The 19,018-nt window shown below is 36.5% G+C and overlaps 1 protein-coding gene across 1 annotated transcript in view; it reads left to right on the forward strand.

Annotated features, from left to right (window-relative positions):
* sgca (sarcoglycan, alpha) overlaps window positions 1-10,111 on the forward strand; it is a 39,524-nt gene extending 29,413 nt beyond the window's left edge. The window contains exons 6-11 of the mRNA XM_039739412.1: window positions 2,869-3,031; window positions 4,843-5,051; window positions 5,953-5,979; window positions 6,728-6,919; window positions 7,037-7,063; window positions 9,128-10,111. Of these exons, the coding sequence (XP_039595346.1) occupies window positions 2,869-3,031; window positions 4,843-5,051; window positions 5,953-5,979; window positions 6,728-6,919; window positions 7,037-7,063; window positions 9,128-9,131 (622 nt within the window). The 3' untranslated portion in view covers window positions 9,132-10,111. The remainder of the gene's footprint in view (window positions 1-2,868; window positions 3,032-4,842; window positions 5,052-5,952; window positions 5,980-6,727; window positions 6,920-7,036; window positions 7,064-9,127) is intronic.
* The last annotated feature ends 8,907 nt before the right edge of the window (window positions 10,112-19,018 follow it).

The raw sequence follows: 19,018 nt of genomic DNA on the forward strand, positions 1-19,018 counted from the left end.
TGTTCAGATATTTGAAAATGGTATTTTAAAATAAACTTGACGAGTGACCCGAGATGAAGCAATGAAATGCCTGATAGCAGTGGGCAGAAAAGACCCCCCGAGGTTTTGCTCCAACCAGATTCCTAATCAGTGACAACACCCGACAACACTGATCTAATTAATTAGCTGTTTTTTTTCTTCTCTTCTCTTATTCTACATTAAGAAAGTATGACAGCATGATTTTTACATTAATAAGACATTTAGGAATATTTCCATTTTTGCTATAGATTTAAATTCTTAACTCTCTTTTGTTGCTTTCATTATATTTTGCCCCATCTCTATGCAGGTTGCCCCCTTCATTGTATCTTAATAGTGACAATCAGTAGAGCAGGCAGCCAGGTAAACAACAATGATAATCAAAGGCTGCAACTACTTCAGGGTTAGACCCACTAATTAGAAAATAATTAATTCATTAAACAATTAGAACACTTGGCAAAAAATAGAATGAACATCAAGATGAAAATATTGTTAAAAATAAAAAAAAATACATTATTCCAATATAACTGCTTGGTACATTTTAATATAACAAACTTAGTTTTCTAATTTCTACATTTTCCAAAAAACACAGAATCTGACAAATAATAGTTCACTTAATTAGCCCAGGAGTCCAATTACAAATAGAAACTGGTTGGATTAAAAACCTGCAGCCACAGTGAGCCCCCAGGACCGATGTTGAGAACCTCTGATGTAGAACCTTTCATGTAGCACTTTACAATTCAACTGGTCTTAGTTACATTTAAATTACATATATTTATAGTGCCTTTCATGGTGAGGGTCTTGTTCAGAAAGCGAATGCCATCTCCTTCTTGTTGTTTGTTTTACACTGGCCTACCCCTACTACAAACCCTGAACTTAAGGTTCGTGGGGGTAAGGCCAGGTACACCAGGGTCCCTAACCTTAAAAACTGAGAGTAGGTGCCTAATCTTAAAATAGTGTAAGGGTGCCTAATCTTAAAAACAAGTGGTGTTTTTGGTGTCCGCTTTCTGAACAAGAGCCCAATGCGATTCTTCATTAGTTTCTCATATAGCACTTTTGTAACCAAGTGGTCCATACAAAGTTATATCAATCAATCAAATAAAATACAAGCATAATTTCAAACTTGCCCTCCTACAAGCCAAACAAAATTAAGAGTGTGATCTAAGTAGGAAAGAAGTAGTGAGGTTGTGCCTGGAAAAAAAACAGAAAAGATCCAGAAAAGAGAGAAATACACAGTGCAGCAAAATAATCAAAGGTGTATTCCACTTTAGTGCTAATGTGACAAGAACAGACTTAGAGAAAACACAGGTCTTTAGCCTCAGTTTTGATGAAGAATATCAAAGAAATCAGTGAAAAGGTGAGACACCAAACTAAGTGAGCTGTTTATTGAAGTGTTGGGGCAGTAAAAAGCTCTAGTGTTGGCAAGAGTTGGCAGAGTTTTCTAGACACTTCAGTAGTTGTAATTGACCCAGCCAAAGCATTTAAGATTGCATTGCACACTTCCTAGAGATAGGCGTCAAGTGCTGATTAAGGCACGTCACAAGGTTGCAGTGGAGAGACTGACTTTATATGAGGGTTAAAATGAAGGTCTGATTATTTGCCTCTAACTTGTTAGTATTTTACACAATCAGAGATGATGGGGGACAAATTAAATATGGTTCAGTTTGGTTTGTGAAGGTATTATTTAGGGTGGAACCACAACAAGAGATTCCATTAGAATTTAGTGTAGATGCCAAAGTCACAATCAAAAATCAGCACACAGCATTTATTTCAATAGCATATATTCACACTTGAAAAATGGCTGGAATTGCTTCATAATAATAATAGCGCAATCAAGAATTGGGACAAATAAAAAAAGTAAAAAACAGAGAATGGTTATTTATAAAAGCATATTTTTATATACAGTAAGCCAAGTTAATGCATTCTGTATAGATGAGTGTTTTTGCTGAATGTCTGGTGCCACATTCAGGGTTGATTCTTAAATTTGGCACAGTGCTTTTGGAACAGGTTAGTCTTACTTGTGAACCTGAACTGGACAGATTAAGCTGACACAAAGATGGATAGATGAACGGAAGCAGACATTGGGGAACAAGCAGTAAAAAGTGAACATACAGTTAGAGACTATGGCCACAAGTTAAAAATTACCATTCAACATATCCTAAACACAAGCAAATAAAAACAGGTTATTAACTGAGATTTAAAATTATCATTTGAAAGGGCTGAACTTATTGTGAGGGGAAAGTGGTTCCAGAGCCTAGGGCCTACAACCACAAAAGCACCTTCCCACTGAGGCTTCAAACAGGATTGTTCCACAAATAGTAATATTTGCTTTGCAAAGGACTGACACCCTGTCATGGTGTGGTTCCCACCTTGTGTCTAATAATTACCGGCATAGGTTCCAGCTGCCCTGCCATGGATAAATAGGTTAGGAAAATGGATGGATGAATGGAATAGTAGTAATAGGTTAAAAAAAAAACCTCAGAAATATAATGAGGGCAGAAGATATCAGCAAGATGAAGATGACCTACAGAGACCTAAGAGACTATTAAAAGCTTGTGCTACGAGTCTTAGCTTGGAAATTACAGACAGTCTGAAAAGATGTTTAGGATTCAGTATTGATTGAATTATTCAAGTGCCACCCACGGAAAGAGAGGGAAGGATGTTTAGTCTCCACTCATTTGTAATGCATGACTTGTAGCTAAAATAGGTCAGAATGACTAGGAGTCTCCTGGGGTGGTCCACCTTGTTGATTCAAGAGCATTTGATCAAAGTCACTCCACGTTTATCCAAGTACACACCCTTTGCAGTACTGTATTCCCATATTGACCAAATATTGCTTCTGCTCACTTTCAGTGTCTATGTTAGGGTGGGCACTCACACCTTATTCCCCAAGTGTCTACGTGATATGCTTTCCCCTCTCAATCAAGAAAGCTGCTCTGAGGAAAACATCCTTGAATTCACCTGTGAAGAGTGGCTCAACACTCGTACTGAAATTGACTGGTGCAGGTCCACGTTGGTGAGTTTCTGCTTACTTTAATATTAATGTGTCTCAAAATACAATCTTTGACCATTTTAAGGTTAGCAGATGTCTAGTCTGCACACTTAAGAGTTGAAGAACTTTAAAAAAATTAAAATAATCTTTTCACTAATGTTTCCCCTGACCATGAGTCTGCATTTTTTAAATAGGAAACATTGCTCGCTTTTGATTGTTATTCACTGGGTCACTAATTTTCCCTCCGCTCAATAAATTCAATATAAATGAATAAATTATTAATGTGCATCATTGCTTGGATGCTCATTTCTGGAGACATGCATGAACAAAGTGATACTTTGTAATGGAAGGAATGTGAACACATTTCTTTTTTTAGTTGAATTGAATTGCCTTTGTGTTTCATATTTCTTTATAGTCATAGCTTTTCCTGTTGACCTCAGAATGAGCAAATCATGTGCATTCAGCAAGACTACATTCATCTATTCAATCACTTTATTAACCAGATTCTTCTGGTCAGAGGTTTAGGACATGTACAGTATAAAAGATGCATGGTACAAAGTCACCACAAATTGACACGGCACATGGAAGTCCATCAACACCTCCTCCTAACAGGATCAATGATAGCCAAGATGTGTTTTGCCCATTTCAGGTTGTCAGGGATAGCAACTCCAAGAGGTTTAAAGCTGCCAGCCCCTTCCACAGCATCCCTCTTGATGCTAATGAAAGCATAGCTTGCTCTCTACTTCCTGAAATATACAGTTATCTACGTGGCTTAGGAGACATTAAGGGTGCAATTGTTGCTCTGGAACCACCATCCCAGAAGGCAAATTTCTTCTCTGTAAGCTGCATCAATATTGTTGGTGTTCAGATTTACAATGATGGGGGTTCGAGCTGTGTTTGGCCAAACATTCACATCTGGGGACTCAGCAGAACAAGTGATGCTACTGATCCACCTATCCTGTGGCCTGTCAGAGAATAAGGCTAAAATCCAGTTTTACAGGGTGTTACTAAGTTCTAAGTGTAAAACCTTGGTGATCTATCTTGGAGGTACAAAATGTGTTAAGTAGTGAGCCATAGTCTAGAAAAGATGAAGGCCAACCATCTATGCTCACCAACGTCTATTGGTGTTCCATGGAATACTTCCTCAGTGGCTGCATAACATTGTGGGTATGCAAAGAACCACAAAGCACTACAAACAGTAGTGAAGTCAGCCTAGAATCTCCCCTTATGTTCAGGATATACTGTATATAACACATACTACCTTGTAAAGGCCTCTGCCAGCTTGCACAGTCACTCCCAAACTCCACAACAGGCACTGATGCCCTATGACTTGAACTGACTAAATGAGTTAGAAAATTTTTGGAGGAATGCATATATCCACATTTGTGATATTTACTTAGTGGACAAAATTAGAATTGCCAGCATTAATCAACAAAATGCAGATTGCACAGAAAAAAATGGAGTTAACTCGAATCTGAGCACATTTTCTCTGTCTTTTTGGTTCATGGACACTTAGGACAAATACTCTGTATTGCTGAGCATGTGTGAAAATAACTGAAGATGATGAGAACCTGGGTATTAAAATTTTGACGAGTTTCTCCATTTGGTGTCACATGTCAAGTCCAAAATTAACCAGTAGATGTCACCAAAGATCACACTTTCTCAAAATATTTAAAGACGGCATTGCAGGCTTGCAGAATCTATTTAACTGAAGTGTGTTTCTCTCTGCTTATTTGGCAGTTGCTAAGGAAATAACTTTAGTGCTTGTGGTTGGAAGACAATCACTATCCCAGATTACACCACACTGATTCTTCATACTGCTTGGTTTGTTTTAGATTGATACGACCCTAAAAACAACATCTGCTCCTCTTCCTACCCCTGGATCAGGAATACTCACAGACAGTGAGTTGTTTGAGCCACCAGATAACCTGGAGCCCCGTGATTACTTTCCTGACTACATTGTCACTGTAATTGTCCCACTGATTGTGGCACTCATCCTGTGTGTCATTCTGGCCTATATCATGTGCTGCCGGAGGGAAGGATTGTAAGTACACTTTGGTAACTTACTAAACTGACAGTTTATTGCGAACCTCATACTCAAATTGTCATTCCAACCTCAGTCATTTTTTTTTAAATGAAACATTAGAAAAACACTTTCAATACCAACAAATGAAGAGGAAAACAAGAAACCTCAGAAACAGGTCTGGTCAAAGCACAGCGCTGGACCCAAATTGGCCTAAGCAGGCTGAGCAAATGTTCTCATCCATAACAGCCTTACTGGTAAATAAGTGCTGTGTACTATTAGTCATTAAAAACCAGTTTGGCTTCATATAGTTATAATATGCTAACAGGGTCTTAAAAATTCTTTGGAAAGAAAATATGACAACTGTTTTTAGTGGTTCCTTTTATACTTATTGAAATACAATTTAGAACTGCAAAAACTAAAACACAATCTTTTTGAAACACATTGCTATTACTCATTTAATGTCACAGATGTTGTGCTATCCTAGAATAATGAGGAAGGCCATCAAAGTCTCTGGAAGGCCAGATTGCAATTGTAAAGTTCAAAAGCCACAGGTCGCACAAAAAATGTACTGGAATGGCAATCTTTCTAGCTAGGAAACAGACAGTGTGACCTGTTTGTCATTTACAGGGAAGATGTACAGTGTGCCAAATGCAATTAGAGAGAGCGAGAGAGAGAATGAAAGAAAATGTCCTTAATTCTGATAAAATGAAGTGACTGCAGCAGGTATTTGAATTTAGAGCCAACTCAACAACAAAAAAAAAAAAAAGGGACCAAAGATGTGAATAGATTCTAAGCCAGTAAACCTGAACAGGTCTTTATCAGTTCTAACCAATACATAACACTTCCAAATGTCAATCTTACCAAACTGAAAACTAAATATATATTTAAATGTTTTAATATTTTTCCTTCTGTTTTCTAGAGAGAAGAGAAATGAACGGACCCCAGAGTAAGTAGTCCTTATATTCCACATTTTTTATTGAAAATTATTGTTCAGCATGGAAAATTGAATGTAGGTGCAGGGAAAGTAAAAGAGAAAAGTTCTGTTATGGAGTCAGTTGAGTAGCAGGGAATATTTTTTAAACAAATGTTCTTTCCATCTGTTTCGCTGGGAACTAGGAGCCTCATGACAACAGAGGCCCTTACCTGCTACCATCTTGTACGCTATCAACTATTTTTCCATCTTCATATGGCATCTTGATGATAGAATCACTTTGCCTTTGCCAGTAAATCTTCAAGATACACTGTAAGCAAATTTATGTAATTTTCAGCTTAATTTCTCACAAATGAGGAATTGTTTCAATGTATCATTGGTATGATTTTTCTCTTAAAAGTAACTGTGTCAAAAAAGAATCAATTTATCCACAATGCATTATGGTATTAAACATCACTTTGTTTTTCGTCAATTTTTTAATTATAGGGACACAGGCAAAAACCATATATCACAGCAGCATTGGGCACAAGGTAAAACCAATGTTAGTTCAGATATCAGATCATTACTGTTTATAATGATACTCACTTATACTGGCATAACCCAGAGGCAAATCCTTTGGGATGTAGGATGAAAACTATAATAACCGAAGAAAACCAACACTACATACACATTAATCAAACCCAAGACACTAAAGCTTTGAGGCAGGAACACAAACTACAGCACAATCCTAATAATTCTACTTTATATTTTTTCCTATTTACAGTATCCAGCTCTATCATCATCAGACCATTCAAACGAACTCCAATGAGCTCCGTACAATGGCAGAGGACAGGAATGCTGATCGCCCACTTTCTACACTGCCCATGTTCAATGCCCGTACCAGGGAAAGAACATCTCCAATACCACAGTCCTTGAGCTCAGACAACCCTCGTATCCCTCTTATCCTGGCACAACAGTGAGTAACTGAAATGTAAACTAAAATGCTTTCTGATGATACAGCACAAAAAAATGAAGCAAAACATACTGTATTATTTGAAAAAGTGACAAACCCTCATATGTTATTATTTTTCAGAGAGCCGCACAGTGACTCCCTGCCCAGGTATGTCCATTTTCTTTCATTGCACAGTTAAAATGTTTCTTATTCGAGTAATATGTTTTCCTATTGCTTTCCAGTTTCTGCTATTTTTAAAGTATATTTGACATGCAAGCTGAGTCAAATTCAGCATTAATCTTTGAGAGTTCTGCTATATCTCCTGGTTTAATTTGGAAGACAATATACTTGTGTCATAATTTACCAAAGTTTTGCAATTTATATCCATCCATCCATTATCCAACCCGCTATTTCCTAACTACAGGGTCACGGGGGTCTGCTGGAGCCAATCCCAGCTAAGGGTGCAAGGCAGGAAACAAACACCGGGCAGGGCGCCAGCCCACCGCAGGGTGCGCAGACACACACACACACACCAAGCACGCACTAGGGACAATTTTGAATCGTCAATGCACCTAACCTGCATGTCTTTGGACTGTGGGAGGAAACCAGAGTAGCTGGAGGAAACCCATGCAGACACGTGGAGAACATGCAAACTCCACACAGGGAGGACCACCGTGCTGCCCTGCAATTTATATTAATTTACATATTATTTTGTCCTTAATATACTTGCATGAAACAAATAATTTTGAATTAATTCAAATAAAGCAAGCTTGCATAAATAATAATTTAACTGCAATTAAATAAAAGACCAATAAATGCAGCTCCATATAATGCAGTACTAGACGTTTCTGGTACAATGGAAGTAAACAATAGTCAGATGAAAAGGACTGTTTATGTAGTCACTGCAAAATTTCCTTACCCTTGTATGTTTAACTATAAACTTTAAGTCTTTGTATAAATAAAATCATACATAACTGATCAAGTTACATCCAGCTCCATATTCATAAATATCACATTTTCCAAAAGTCTTTATTTATAATACCTGTCTTTGACTTCTAAATAACATTAAATCTCCTCACACTGCTATAACCATATTTTTGTGTCTGGAGTGAAACTTTACCTTTTGATAACAAAAAAAAAAAAAAAACAAAACACTCAATATATATCTCCATCCCTAATAACTCGAAAAAAATATAGCATTTTAGAAAGTAGCTCTATAAGCTGTGGAATAGGCTTTATTCATATTGAATAGTCAATGTAAAATTTAAAAACTGCACAGTTTCAATCATGACTAACTGTTTAAGGGCAATTGTTTGATAATTAAGTGTTTGCTGAAGAACACAAAAAGTACTGGTATATGCACATATATATATATATATATATATATATATATATATATATATATATATATATATATATATATATATATATATATATATATATATATATATATATATATATGCAGGCAGGCATTCCACAGCAGCATTTCGACTCAAGGTAAACATTTCTATTCCTAGGAAAAGTACTGGAGATGCAAATTTCCATACCCATCTGTTCCCTCAGACTCTCTACTTGTACTCATTGACTGGTTTATTTAAGCTTTCTTGTTTCAACAGTACTCAAAATCTAAAATTACCCAGCAGGTTTTGATTTTCCATGAAAGGCAGGAAATACAAGTCTCGCTCATAAATATACCTTGTAGCATGTGTCTTAAATCCAGTTTAATATTTTTTTCCCCTCCCGTACAGACGATTATAAAAAAAAAAACACATATGAACTACAAATAAGGCTATGTTCAGTAAACTATTTTGCATTTATTCCATTAAACAGAAAAAAAAAAAAAACGTTTTAAAAGTGTTCACAGAAACCATGTGCAATACAAGTCATAATAATAAAAGGGAGGATGACATTTTGACCCTTCAGATTTATGTTGAAATCACTGGCTGAGTCCAAAAACAGAAAAACGTAACACAGCAATGAGCTCTGTTAAAGTGAGAAACATATACATGCTGTGAAACTCCGAGACCAGAAACGGACAAAACTCTGATTTAACCATAAAGAGAGGCAAAGAAACTTAGTCTGCAGCAGGGTAGTACACAGAAAACTAAAATGTTTAACATATGAAATAAAGATACTTAATGTCTTACAACTGCAGTTCTTTGCACGGAGTCCAGTAAATGTGCTTTATCAATGCAACAATAAATATGGAAACGACTTTCCTGTCTTTCACAGGTAAACTCAACATGGAGAAACAAGCACAACTCTGCTGGAAACCAGTTGCTGGACAATGGAAAATGAAATCCTTAGGAAAAGAAGAATTACTTTCTCCAACAGAGAATAAAATTGGTCTCAACCTTTCTTAGCATAATGTACATTTATTTGACAGTGTTTTAATAATGTTATGAGCATTCTGGCAGAAAGATACTTTTAGATATTGAATGTCAAATAAGGCAATGCAATTATCAAATCCATTAAAAATGCACAAGATTATTTAGAAATTGTACATTAATTATATATACATCACTGGCAACCATCTATGCTTTATTGGCATTACTAACTTATCATCTGGCTCTAGGTCTAACTGCAGTAATATGCTTCTCGTGCTCTGCTTTAAGACCGTGTTCTCTACTGCTGGGTAACTTTAAGTTCATTCCACCCAACCCAATGTGCATGATTTTGTTAATAATCTTGGCTAAAGACATACTGTAAACTACGTAAAATATAATATTTTTTCCAAACTAATCAATTTTGGATGAGCACAGGATAAAACTGACAATTCAGATGTCAAGCAATTAAGCATGCATAAATCAAAAATGTCCAAGTTTACGTTTACAAGATTAAATTGCTGATTTTAACTCATCATGACCACATGATCAGAGAAGTCTTCAGTATGCTTTCATGTTTTGATATTTGAGTTTCTGCTTGCACTTCTACTGTTTCAGGTAACCAGAAAATTCTCCTCACATTAACTAAAATATGAGCAGCCCCAAGAGGCTGACCCTGCTGTGCTAGTGACAAAATGTGTAAGTCTACTAAACCAGTAACTTTAAAAATCAGGAAATCCACTCACCTGGTCACTGTATTACCTATATTTCCACCGCAGAATGTATTTTTTTATTTTGATGACTCCTGCTGCATTCTAATATCTAATAGTTTCTATGTGCAACATTTTACACAGATCACTGTAATAGGTAATATATAAAATAATGTCATCGACCCATCCAGATATCACCCAAGCAATGTTTTGCAAACCGTTGGTGGCATCTCCAATTTTGAAGCTAATACATTGTTGGTAGAATAGCATGGGAGAACTACTTACAGCTACATGAAAGTATATATATATTAAGAAATAAAACATACTTCCAGTGTTAGTAAATTTCCAACGCTTTACTTCTAGTTTCACATTAGAAATTCCTTTCTCCACTAAATTGTGGCTAGAAAATAAATTATGTTATTTTAAACACTTGGAGTTAAACTGTAAGTCAAATTTCAAATATTAGTACAATATAGAAAAATATAAGTAGAAGTGATGACTCTTGATTACACTCTGCAGCTTCACATTATTGACCAGCCCTCCTAAGAATATTTTATAATTGCTGAGGCCTTATAATCATTGCCATACATTAGGAAGGAAAAAAAAACATACAAGCATAGTTAAAAATATCTGACAAGAATTTAAAGTGGATTGAAAAATATGCGTGAGATAAGTTAAAGTTCAAAAGTATTTAACGTGAAGTAAAATTAGTACTACAGAAAAAAATACAACTACATGTAGACAGACATTTGGGGATCATTTCAGCGAAAAGTATTAAACAATGGCAGAAGTTCACATTCACATTTAATCACTATAAAAATCTTACAAAGCACAGAAAGCAATTTTGTATTATTTAAAGCAAAACAACGTATCTGAATTATTAAACCTTTATCCGTTTAGCACTGCACTTTGGTTATTTGATTTACACTCTTCATTGCCGTTTAATTTTGTAAAACGTTTCAATACCTTACACATTAAATCAGCTGCTCGTCATTGCACTAGATATCATGTGAAGTAAAGCCAAATATAACTGCCATATTTCAAAATGATTAGATTTTTACATTCAAATTTCTTTAGTTACGTACAAACCTGAGGCTCGCCAGTAGTCCGTTTATGCAAGTCAATCCTTGAATTTACTGAATGAAAAAATAGACATATATACCTTAAAAAAACATACTTTTTCCATTCGCGTTTGATCTAAAATGCAACACATTTATAGCAACCTTTATTTAAGAATTACAATCTACCTTTGTAAAAATTTGCCTTGCATGTGTGGAATGTTATTTGCTTTTAAAAAAATTCAATCAAATTTAAAAAAAAAAATTACAATTTCAATTCGTTTAACGAGGCCTTTACCTGGAAAAACATTGTGTTATGTTGTCACACACGTTATCAACTCTCTTTCTAATTCTAAATAATCCCCTTTTCATTTTTGACTTTCTCGTTGGCGTCTGTCCATGTATGTTAAGCGCACCTGAGATTCAAAGTCATTTTCAGCACAACACATAATAACGGCTTCTCTCTCTAAGAGAAAGGCAAGTTATTTGGATGATGAAAATATTCATGTGACAAAAAAATAAATACATTACAAAAATAATAAAAAGCTAAAGGCCGCAGAAGAGGCCATGAACACACTGCCTTCTCCTGCTCCTGCACACCTCACACTGAGTCAGTGTCAGACACACTGCGCGCGCGAGCTCCCCAGTACGAGCCTCCCGCGCTTATCTGCCCGCGCAGCTGCCCTGTCGTGACGTCATTTGTAGCCGCTTCACCCAACGCCGGCGCATGAGCAGAAAGCTAAAAAAATTGCTGAAGGTATGTTGAATATTTTCCTCGACTCCGTTATTCTGGATTCAGCCAGTGCAGCTGGACTTTCACTTTTTGGTTTCTTATGGAGTTGATGGCGTCAGGCAGTTAAATTGGTCGCTTAAGCCTGTTTCGTAGACTTCATCGTTTCCAGTACGCCGAGGGAGGGTCGGGTTTGGGGGTGGATGGAAGGGGTCGAAATCCAAATTTGGACTCCACACTTCTGTGCATTTACACTCCATATTCCCCATGGACAGTTAAGAGGATGTTGTTTAATTTATTAAATTTGAATTCTGTTATCGTTACAGTTTTAGTATCTGTAATGTTGAGATGGACACTTTCTGCCGTTGGTACCCACCTTGTGCCCTATGCTGTTAAGTTATGGAAACCCACTTCTTGCTATGTGTGACCTGAATAAGCTTGTTAAAAATGAACGAATGAATTATTCTGAAACTCCATTGCAAAATAATGTAAATTATTGTACTGTAATGTAAACGTTTGTACTGTATGTACTGTATGTGACTTGCTGGGGGGCATACAGTACGTTAATAACGTAGATGTCAAGCCCCGAGTGTGAGCCTCACATTTCTTTATACTGATTGATTAATTCAATTGATTCAATTTATTTTTAAAGGGGTTCTTCAATTTTAGACAGCCCAGGAATTGACTATTGCCCTGGACTGACGTGAGGAGGGAAATGTCAGGCAGTTCATCTTCTCCAATCTGCTGTTCAGAAATTGGTATTTGTGTGTAACATGTTATTAAAGTCTGTTGTATTTACTCTTTAATATAAAATGCTCTGTGAAGGTCCTCATGATCAACATAAATCTAACTATCTAAACAAAGATTGATTAGTTGATTGATATTATTGGTAGCCTTAAAAAGATTTTTGAAATGGCATCAAAATGAAATATGTCCAGCTAGAATTTAACAATTTATCTTTATATATATATATATATATATATATATATATATATATATATATATATATATATATATATATATATATATATATAAACCCAGTACTGTTATTTTTACTTCCTTTTATTTTCATTCAATTCAACTGAAAATTAACTTCCTCATATTTCTTTCTTATTGTTCCAGATACTATGCAGTTACAACTTTGTCTTTTATTTTGAAGCAACTATTAATATTGTTAGATTTCTTGATGAGACAAGACTAACCTTCATATTTATTGTAGGCTTTATTGCATTTTGCCTCAAAAGCGTTTTAGGACACAACACACGCATATTCATCTGAGTTTTGCTGAGGCTCCCAAATCTGCATTCCAGCCTCCATTTACTACACCTCTTAATGTTTGGCTTTGATATTTAAGCCCATGATATTTATGCTGATAAAGAATTAATTTCAATAACCTGTCCGCTGCTTTTGTACTTGACAAATAACATCCTGGGCATAAGGACACATCGCTAATAGCAAATTAAAAATAAAGCACACAAGACCAAAAGCTATATAACTACATAAAACATGTTCATATTTAGAATTTATTTGTTAAAATCTTTATAACATACCAAAAATAACCTGTGGAGAACGCACCCCCAAACACAGACTGACTGACACCAGGATGTCCAAAGCACACTCCTTTATTTTATTTTTTCAATGCACCACAATGCCTTCTCTCACCAACTCTCTTTCCTTTCTTCTTCTTCTTCTTCTTCTTCTTCTTCTTCTTCTTCTTTCTCTCTCGCTCTCTCTCTCGACCTCCTTCCTCCTCCTCACAAGCTTCGTCTCCTTCCTCCCAACTCTGGCTCGTCTACTGGAAGTCCTGGTGTGGCGGAAGTGTCAGGAAAGCACCTGAAAGCCCTCCGGGTGACCTTGGAATTACTTCTGACAGCACTTCCTGGTGTGGCGAAAGTGCTGTCATCCAAGCTTCTCTCACTGTCCGGGCGCCCCCTGGCGGTGGCCACGTCCTCTTATGAAGAGCGTCCCAGCTGTTTCCCTGTGGCCCCCAAATAGCCCCATGCGGCTGCCCTCTAGTGGCCGAGGAAAAGTATTGTCCAACTCGGGGACTATCCAGGCGTCCCGGCCGGGCAGTGTCCCCGGTCATCTGTGACAAACCCCAAGAGTTTAATTGAAGTCAAAGACTCGCTGGCACCATGACTTTGCTATTTTTCATTAAACTGAAGTTTATAATGCATCCCTGGTCATCCCTGTGTATCATTTGCATGTTCTCCGTGTGTCTGCCTGGGTTCTCCCACAGTCCAAAGACATGCAGTTTAAGTCGGTTGGCCAAACTAAATTGGCCCTAGTGTGTATGGATGGGGGTGTATACTGTATATGTGCATGTTTGCCTACCGATGGACAAGCACCCTGTTCAGGGTTTGTTCCTGCCTTGTATCCTATGCTGGCTAGGATAGGCTCCAGACTGTCACCCTGGTCTGGATTACACAATGACATGACCTAAGCAGTTTAGAAAATGATTGATTGACTGAAGTTTATTACTAGTCCTTTTGTTTTATGCTCTGGTTTGTCATTTTTAGTGAAAATATATAATAAACAAGTAGTCCTGCCACAGTAGTTCATAATATTCTTGATAAGAACTCTTTATTTATTTATTTTTTTATTATTGGAACTCTGATGTTCTCTAATACTCTTAATTATTAGGTCATTCTTTGCCTAGCCACTATCCTTTTTGTGGACGAATGACCTATAAAAACATTGCTGGAAGGCTTCCTGAGACACACAGCCTACACCATCACATTTGGGTTGTGATTAGAGGAGAGAATTTTGATTCTAATCTGGCTATTATAAAACAGGTACCAAACAGATGCTATTACTTGCTAGTGTTTAAAACATTACACATATTAACATTGCCCACTTTTACATATGTATAAGAATATCAAGCAATTTTGCCACTGGCTGTGTGTACATGTTGTGTTTCAGAAGAAAAATAGTTTTGTGTAATGGCTTTTTGTGACAGCAAAGCTCTTTCTATGGAGATTCCATAACAAGTTAATATTATTCTGGTTCTAAAAAGATATTTTCATTTGTGATTTGTGAAAGAATAATTAACTGCTTGCAAGCTACTGTACTTAGTATTAATAGCTGACAGAGCCATTTTGCTATAATGGCAGTTTATTCATACAGGCATCTGTCATACGACAGGGTGCTGTAAGCTGACCTAGGACAATTTCCAGTTTCTTCAGAAGCGTGTCTATTTGACACAGGAAAGATGACCTTTCCTTCCAAGTGAAAAAATAAGAACAGATGTTCCATTAGCATACTAAAATAAAATGCGTAAGCAATCGATATTATGCTTATTTTTAAGAAATAAGGGGAAGGGTAGGAAATAAGGGGAAGAAATTATAAAAAGCCAATAGAAAAAATGTAATTTTGCTCTTCTGCCTTGCAACGTAGAATCGAGGTACTCATCGGTGACTAAATAAAAATCTAATTGATTGAACTTATCCTGTCTTCCTCGGGGGGTTTTCTTCCTCAGATTGCAAAGGGATATGAGTGGGAAGGGCAAATTCAATTTTTGAAATAGCTGTTGATAATACAATATTTACCCACTTTTTCATCATGCATAAATCTGGGTGATTTTTCTTCAAATTGAAATCTGCAATCAGCATTGGCTTTGACTCATCAATTAGCTAGAAAAAGTGGTAAACCTCTACAGAAATGTAGCATCCTAATTTTACTATAAAGTGTAGTTGTCAACGCATCCACAAACAGAGGCAATTAGAAGCATTAAGGTCCAGCTTCTTGGTAATAGTCCTCTCCATTTGTTTGTCTTTTTAATTGTAATGTTATATGCCAAAGGGTGGTATGCATGAGCATAGATAAGTAACAGGTTAAAGGTCACTTCCTGGGGCAGATCACAATGTACAGTTAATATTTTCTCAATATGATTATGTGGCTTTTCTATGATTTTTTCACACAAATCCTAAAGATGTACCTTTTTGGTTAGTTGAAAATTATCAATCATCTCTGTCTGCATAAGTGTGCTCTATGATGTCCTGATGACCCATTTAGGTCTTAGTTTCTGCTTTACACTAATTGATGCTGCTATGTGCTCCAGCTTCTATAATAGATAGATAGATAGATAGATAGAAATTTTATTAATCCTATTGGAAATTTCAGGGTTAGAGCAGCAAACCAAAAAAGTAACAAATATACCTATAACAGCAATTATAATCATCTTAAGTATACTAACAATGTACAAATACACATGCTGTACAACATTATCTATTCTAGTGTATAGAATTGCAAATACTTATCAGTTACAATTTCACAGTGCAGGATGTCACTTATTAGTACAGTTTATTGCACATGCCGTCATTGTCTGTTAAGATGTCTGCTAGAACAGCTCAGTACCATTCAGCACACAGCGGACGAGACCACCTCGGCCGTGGGATGACTCATTTTAGAGCCTAATGGCTGTGGGTAGAAATGACCTCACATGGAGCTCCTTGGAGCCATGCAGTTGTCCCAGTCTGATACTGAATGTGTACCTTTTTTTAGCCACAACCTGATACAGGGGTGAGAGTCATTGTCCAGAATAGTCAGCAGCTTCCTGAGTGACTGTCTGTTCAACCACTTCCTCCAGTGAATCCAGTCTGACTCCCAAGATTAAGAAAGGAATTCAGAAACTGGATGAATGTTGTATTTTAAATCAACTTGTCTAAAACACTTTATATTAATCTAAAACCTTTTGTGAGTAAAGTAAGCAAATGCCTGTGTGGGATTTCCAGTTTTGGACGTTTCTGACTGTGGGTTGCCTTTTTGCAGGGTTAAACTTCAATAGTCATGGTCTGTTTTGGTATCTAGTGACTTTACTTGTAAGGAATGAAATTATTTAACCTTTTAATTAATCAGCTGGTGTTACATATAGCATAAATACCACTAGAGCTACTTTGTTGTTGAAGCATCTGCGCTTCTGTAGATGGATTATGTCAGACCAAAGCTACACAATATCTTCTCTGTTACTGCTGACACTCCACCATTGCTGGAAGATGCATAATTGAACCCTTACCTTAAATAGCATATTTCATGCTGGTTACCAGCCCTAATTTTCTTGTGGGCCTTTTTTCACTCTGGTAGGCAAACCTATTGGCATTATCTTTTAAAGTCCAACTTCCTTACCTTATCGCTCTTCATCTTATTTGCAGTAGCTTGATGTGGGTCCTGCATGTTACCAAGGCCAATTAAGGATGTTCCAAGCAGCTTCCCAGCCTTTCTGCATTCCTAATACGAATGGTGTTTTCTTTGTTATGTCATCCTATAATGAGTTCTAATAGTGCATTTTTAGGAGAAAATATTCAGTTATTCTGTCAATAATCTTTTATAAGAAGTTTAGCAGTTTTGAGAATATTATGTTACTTTGCATGCACCGTCACCAAAGTGTTATCAAATATCAGCATACTTTAAATTCTTAACTAATGCCAAATCATAGAAAGTGAATATTGTCTCTAGTCTGACTTAAGGGAGAGTAGGACAATTTTGGAGGGTAGTTATGGAGTCTCTCGCTATTGTGTTTTGATCTATTCATTAATGTTTAGAGAACACTTAATTGATATAAGGTTGCAAGGAACCACATCCTATTTTAGAAGCACTAGGTACAAGGCCATCCCACTTGCCACGCTCAAACAACCACCCTAACATGCACATACACTAGATCAGTTTACAATTCCCAGTAAAGTAAAAAGTATATCTTTTATAAATGAACAGAGTACCCAGTGGAAATTTACTCCGTTATTAGTCACTTTGCAGACTTCACAGAGAGGACACCCAAGATAGGAACCAAATCGGGGCCCAAAACTCAGTGAAACAGCAATGAAACTCACTGCATCACAACAAATTTGATATTAAAAAGGATAGAGAATGAGTATAATAGTGCTACCATTTAACTCCCATATTCAATAATTGTAAATGATTCAAATCTGTTAAAATAATCAATTTACATGAAATTACGTTTAAAACAAATTTTAGGGTATTGTAAATGGCAGTTAGAGGATGTTAAAAAACAGACAATTCCCATCTCTACCTTCGTATATTACAGGGCTGTGGAATCGGAGTCAAGGTGTTAAGGAGCCGGAGACAATTTTGTCTACCTGGACTCAGGGTCAGAGTCTGCAAAAATGTACCAACTCCGACTCCTAATAAATTTGAATTGTAGTGAAAAAAATATACAGCAAGTTCTAATGTCCCATTTCACAAACAATAGTCATAATTAAGTACTGATCTGTTGTAAGAATAAAGCCCAGTGCATAGTTGTGTTACTACTAGTGTGACGTTCAGCTGAGCTATTATACAGCCTGATATTCACACATTGTAATCTGGATTATGGTACATTGCAAAAAGTGTTTTAATTTTATTTCATATATAATGTGATTAGTTTGAGTGTAAACAAATGTAATGATGTAGGTGTAGATGTGTGCTATGGCCTGATGTGTGTTCAGGGGTTCTTGTCTTTTGTTTAAACTGGCCAATATGGTAAAGAGTCGGCTTATTAGCCATTAGTTCTGTGGTTAAATAATGTATATGTTGCCTTCCTTCAATCAACATGGAAAATACATTAGCATATTAAATACAGAGGTGTTGGGGAGTCGGAGTCAGAAGTATCAGAAACTAAGGAGTCAGAGTTGGCAACGAAGGATTTATCTACCGACTCCACAGCCCTTCAGTTTTGGAGGGTAGTTATGGAGTCACTCGCTATTGTGTTTTGATCTATTCATTACTTTTTAGAGAACACTTAATCGGTATAAGGTTGCAAGGACCCACATCCTATTTTTGAAGCACTGGATGCAAGGCCATCCCACTTGCCATGCTCATGCAACCACCCTGACATGCACATACACTAGATCAGTTTAGAGTTCCCAGATGAATGAACAGAGAACCCAGTGGAAATTCACTCAGTTATTAGTCACCGTGCAGACTTCACAGAGAGGACACCCAAGATAGGAACCAGATCAGGGCCCAAAACTCTGTGAAACAGCAACGTAACTCACTGCCTCTCAACAATTTCAATATAAGAAAAGGATAGAGAATGAGCATAATAGTGCTGCCATTTAACTCCCATATTCAATAATTGTAAGTGATTCACATTTTTTGAAATCAAGTTTTAAAAATGCTTCATCCGTTTTACATGAAATTACTTTTAAAACAAATTATAGGATATTGTAAATGGCAGTTAGAAGATGTTAAAAACAAACAAGACCCATCTCTACCTTCGTATATTTAGAGGCGGTCACATTTCTTCTAATAAGATCCCACAAGAAAAGAATAAAAAAAAAAAGGAACGACCTGAGGGCCAGTATAGT

Source organism: Polypterus senegalus, chromosome 17, assembly GCF_016835505.1.
Source record: "Polypterus senegalus isolate Bchr_013 chromosome 17, ASM1683550v1, whole genome shotgun sequence".
In the NCBI taxonomy this organism is placed as follows: Eukaryota; Metazoa; Chordata; class Cladistia; order Polypteriformes; family Polypteridae; genus Polypterus; species Polypterus senegalus.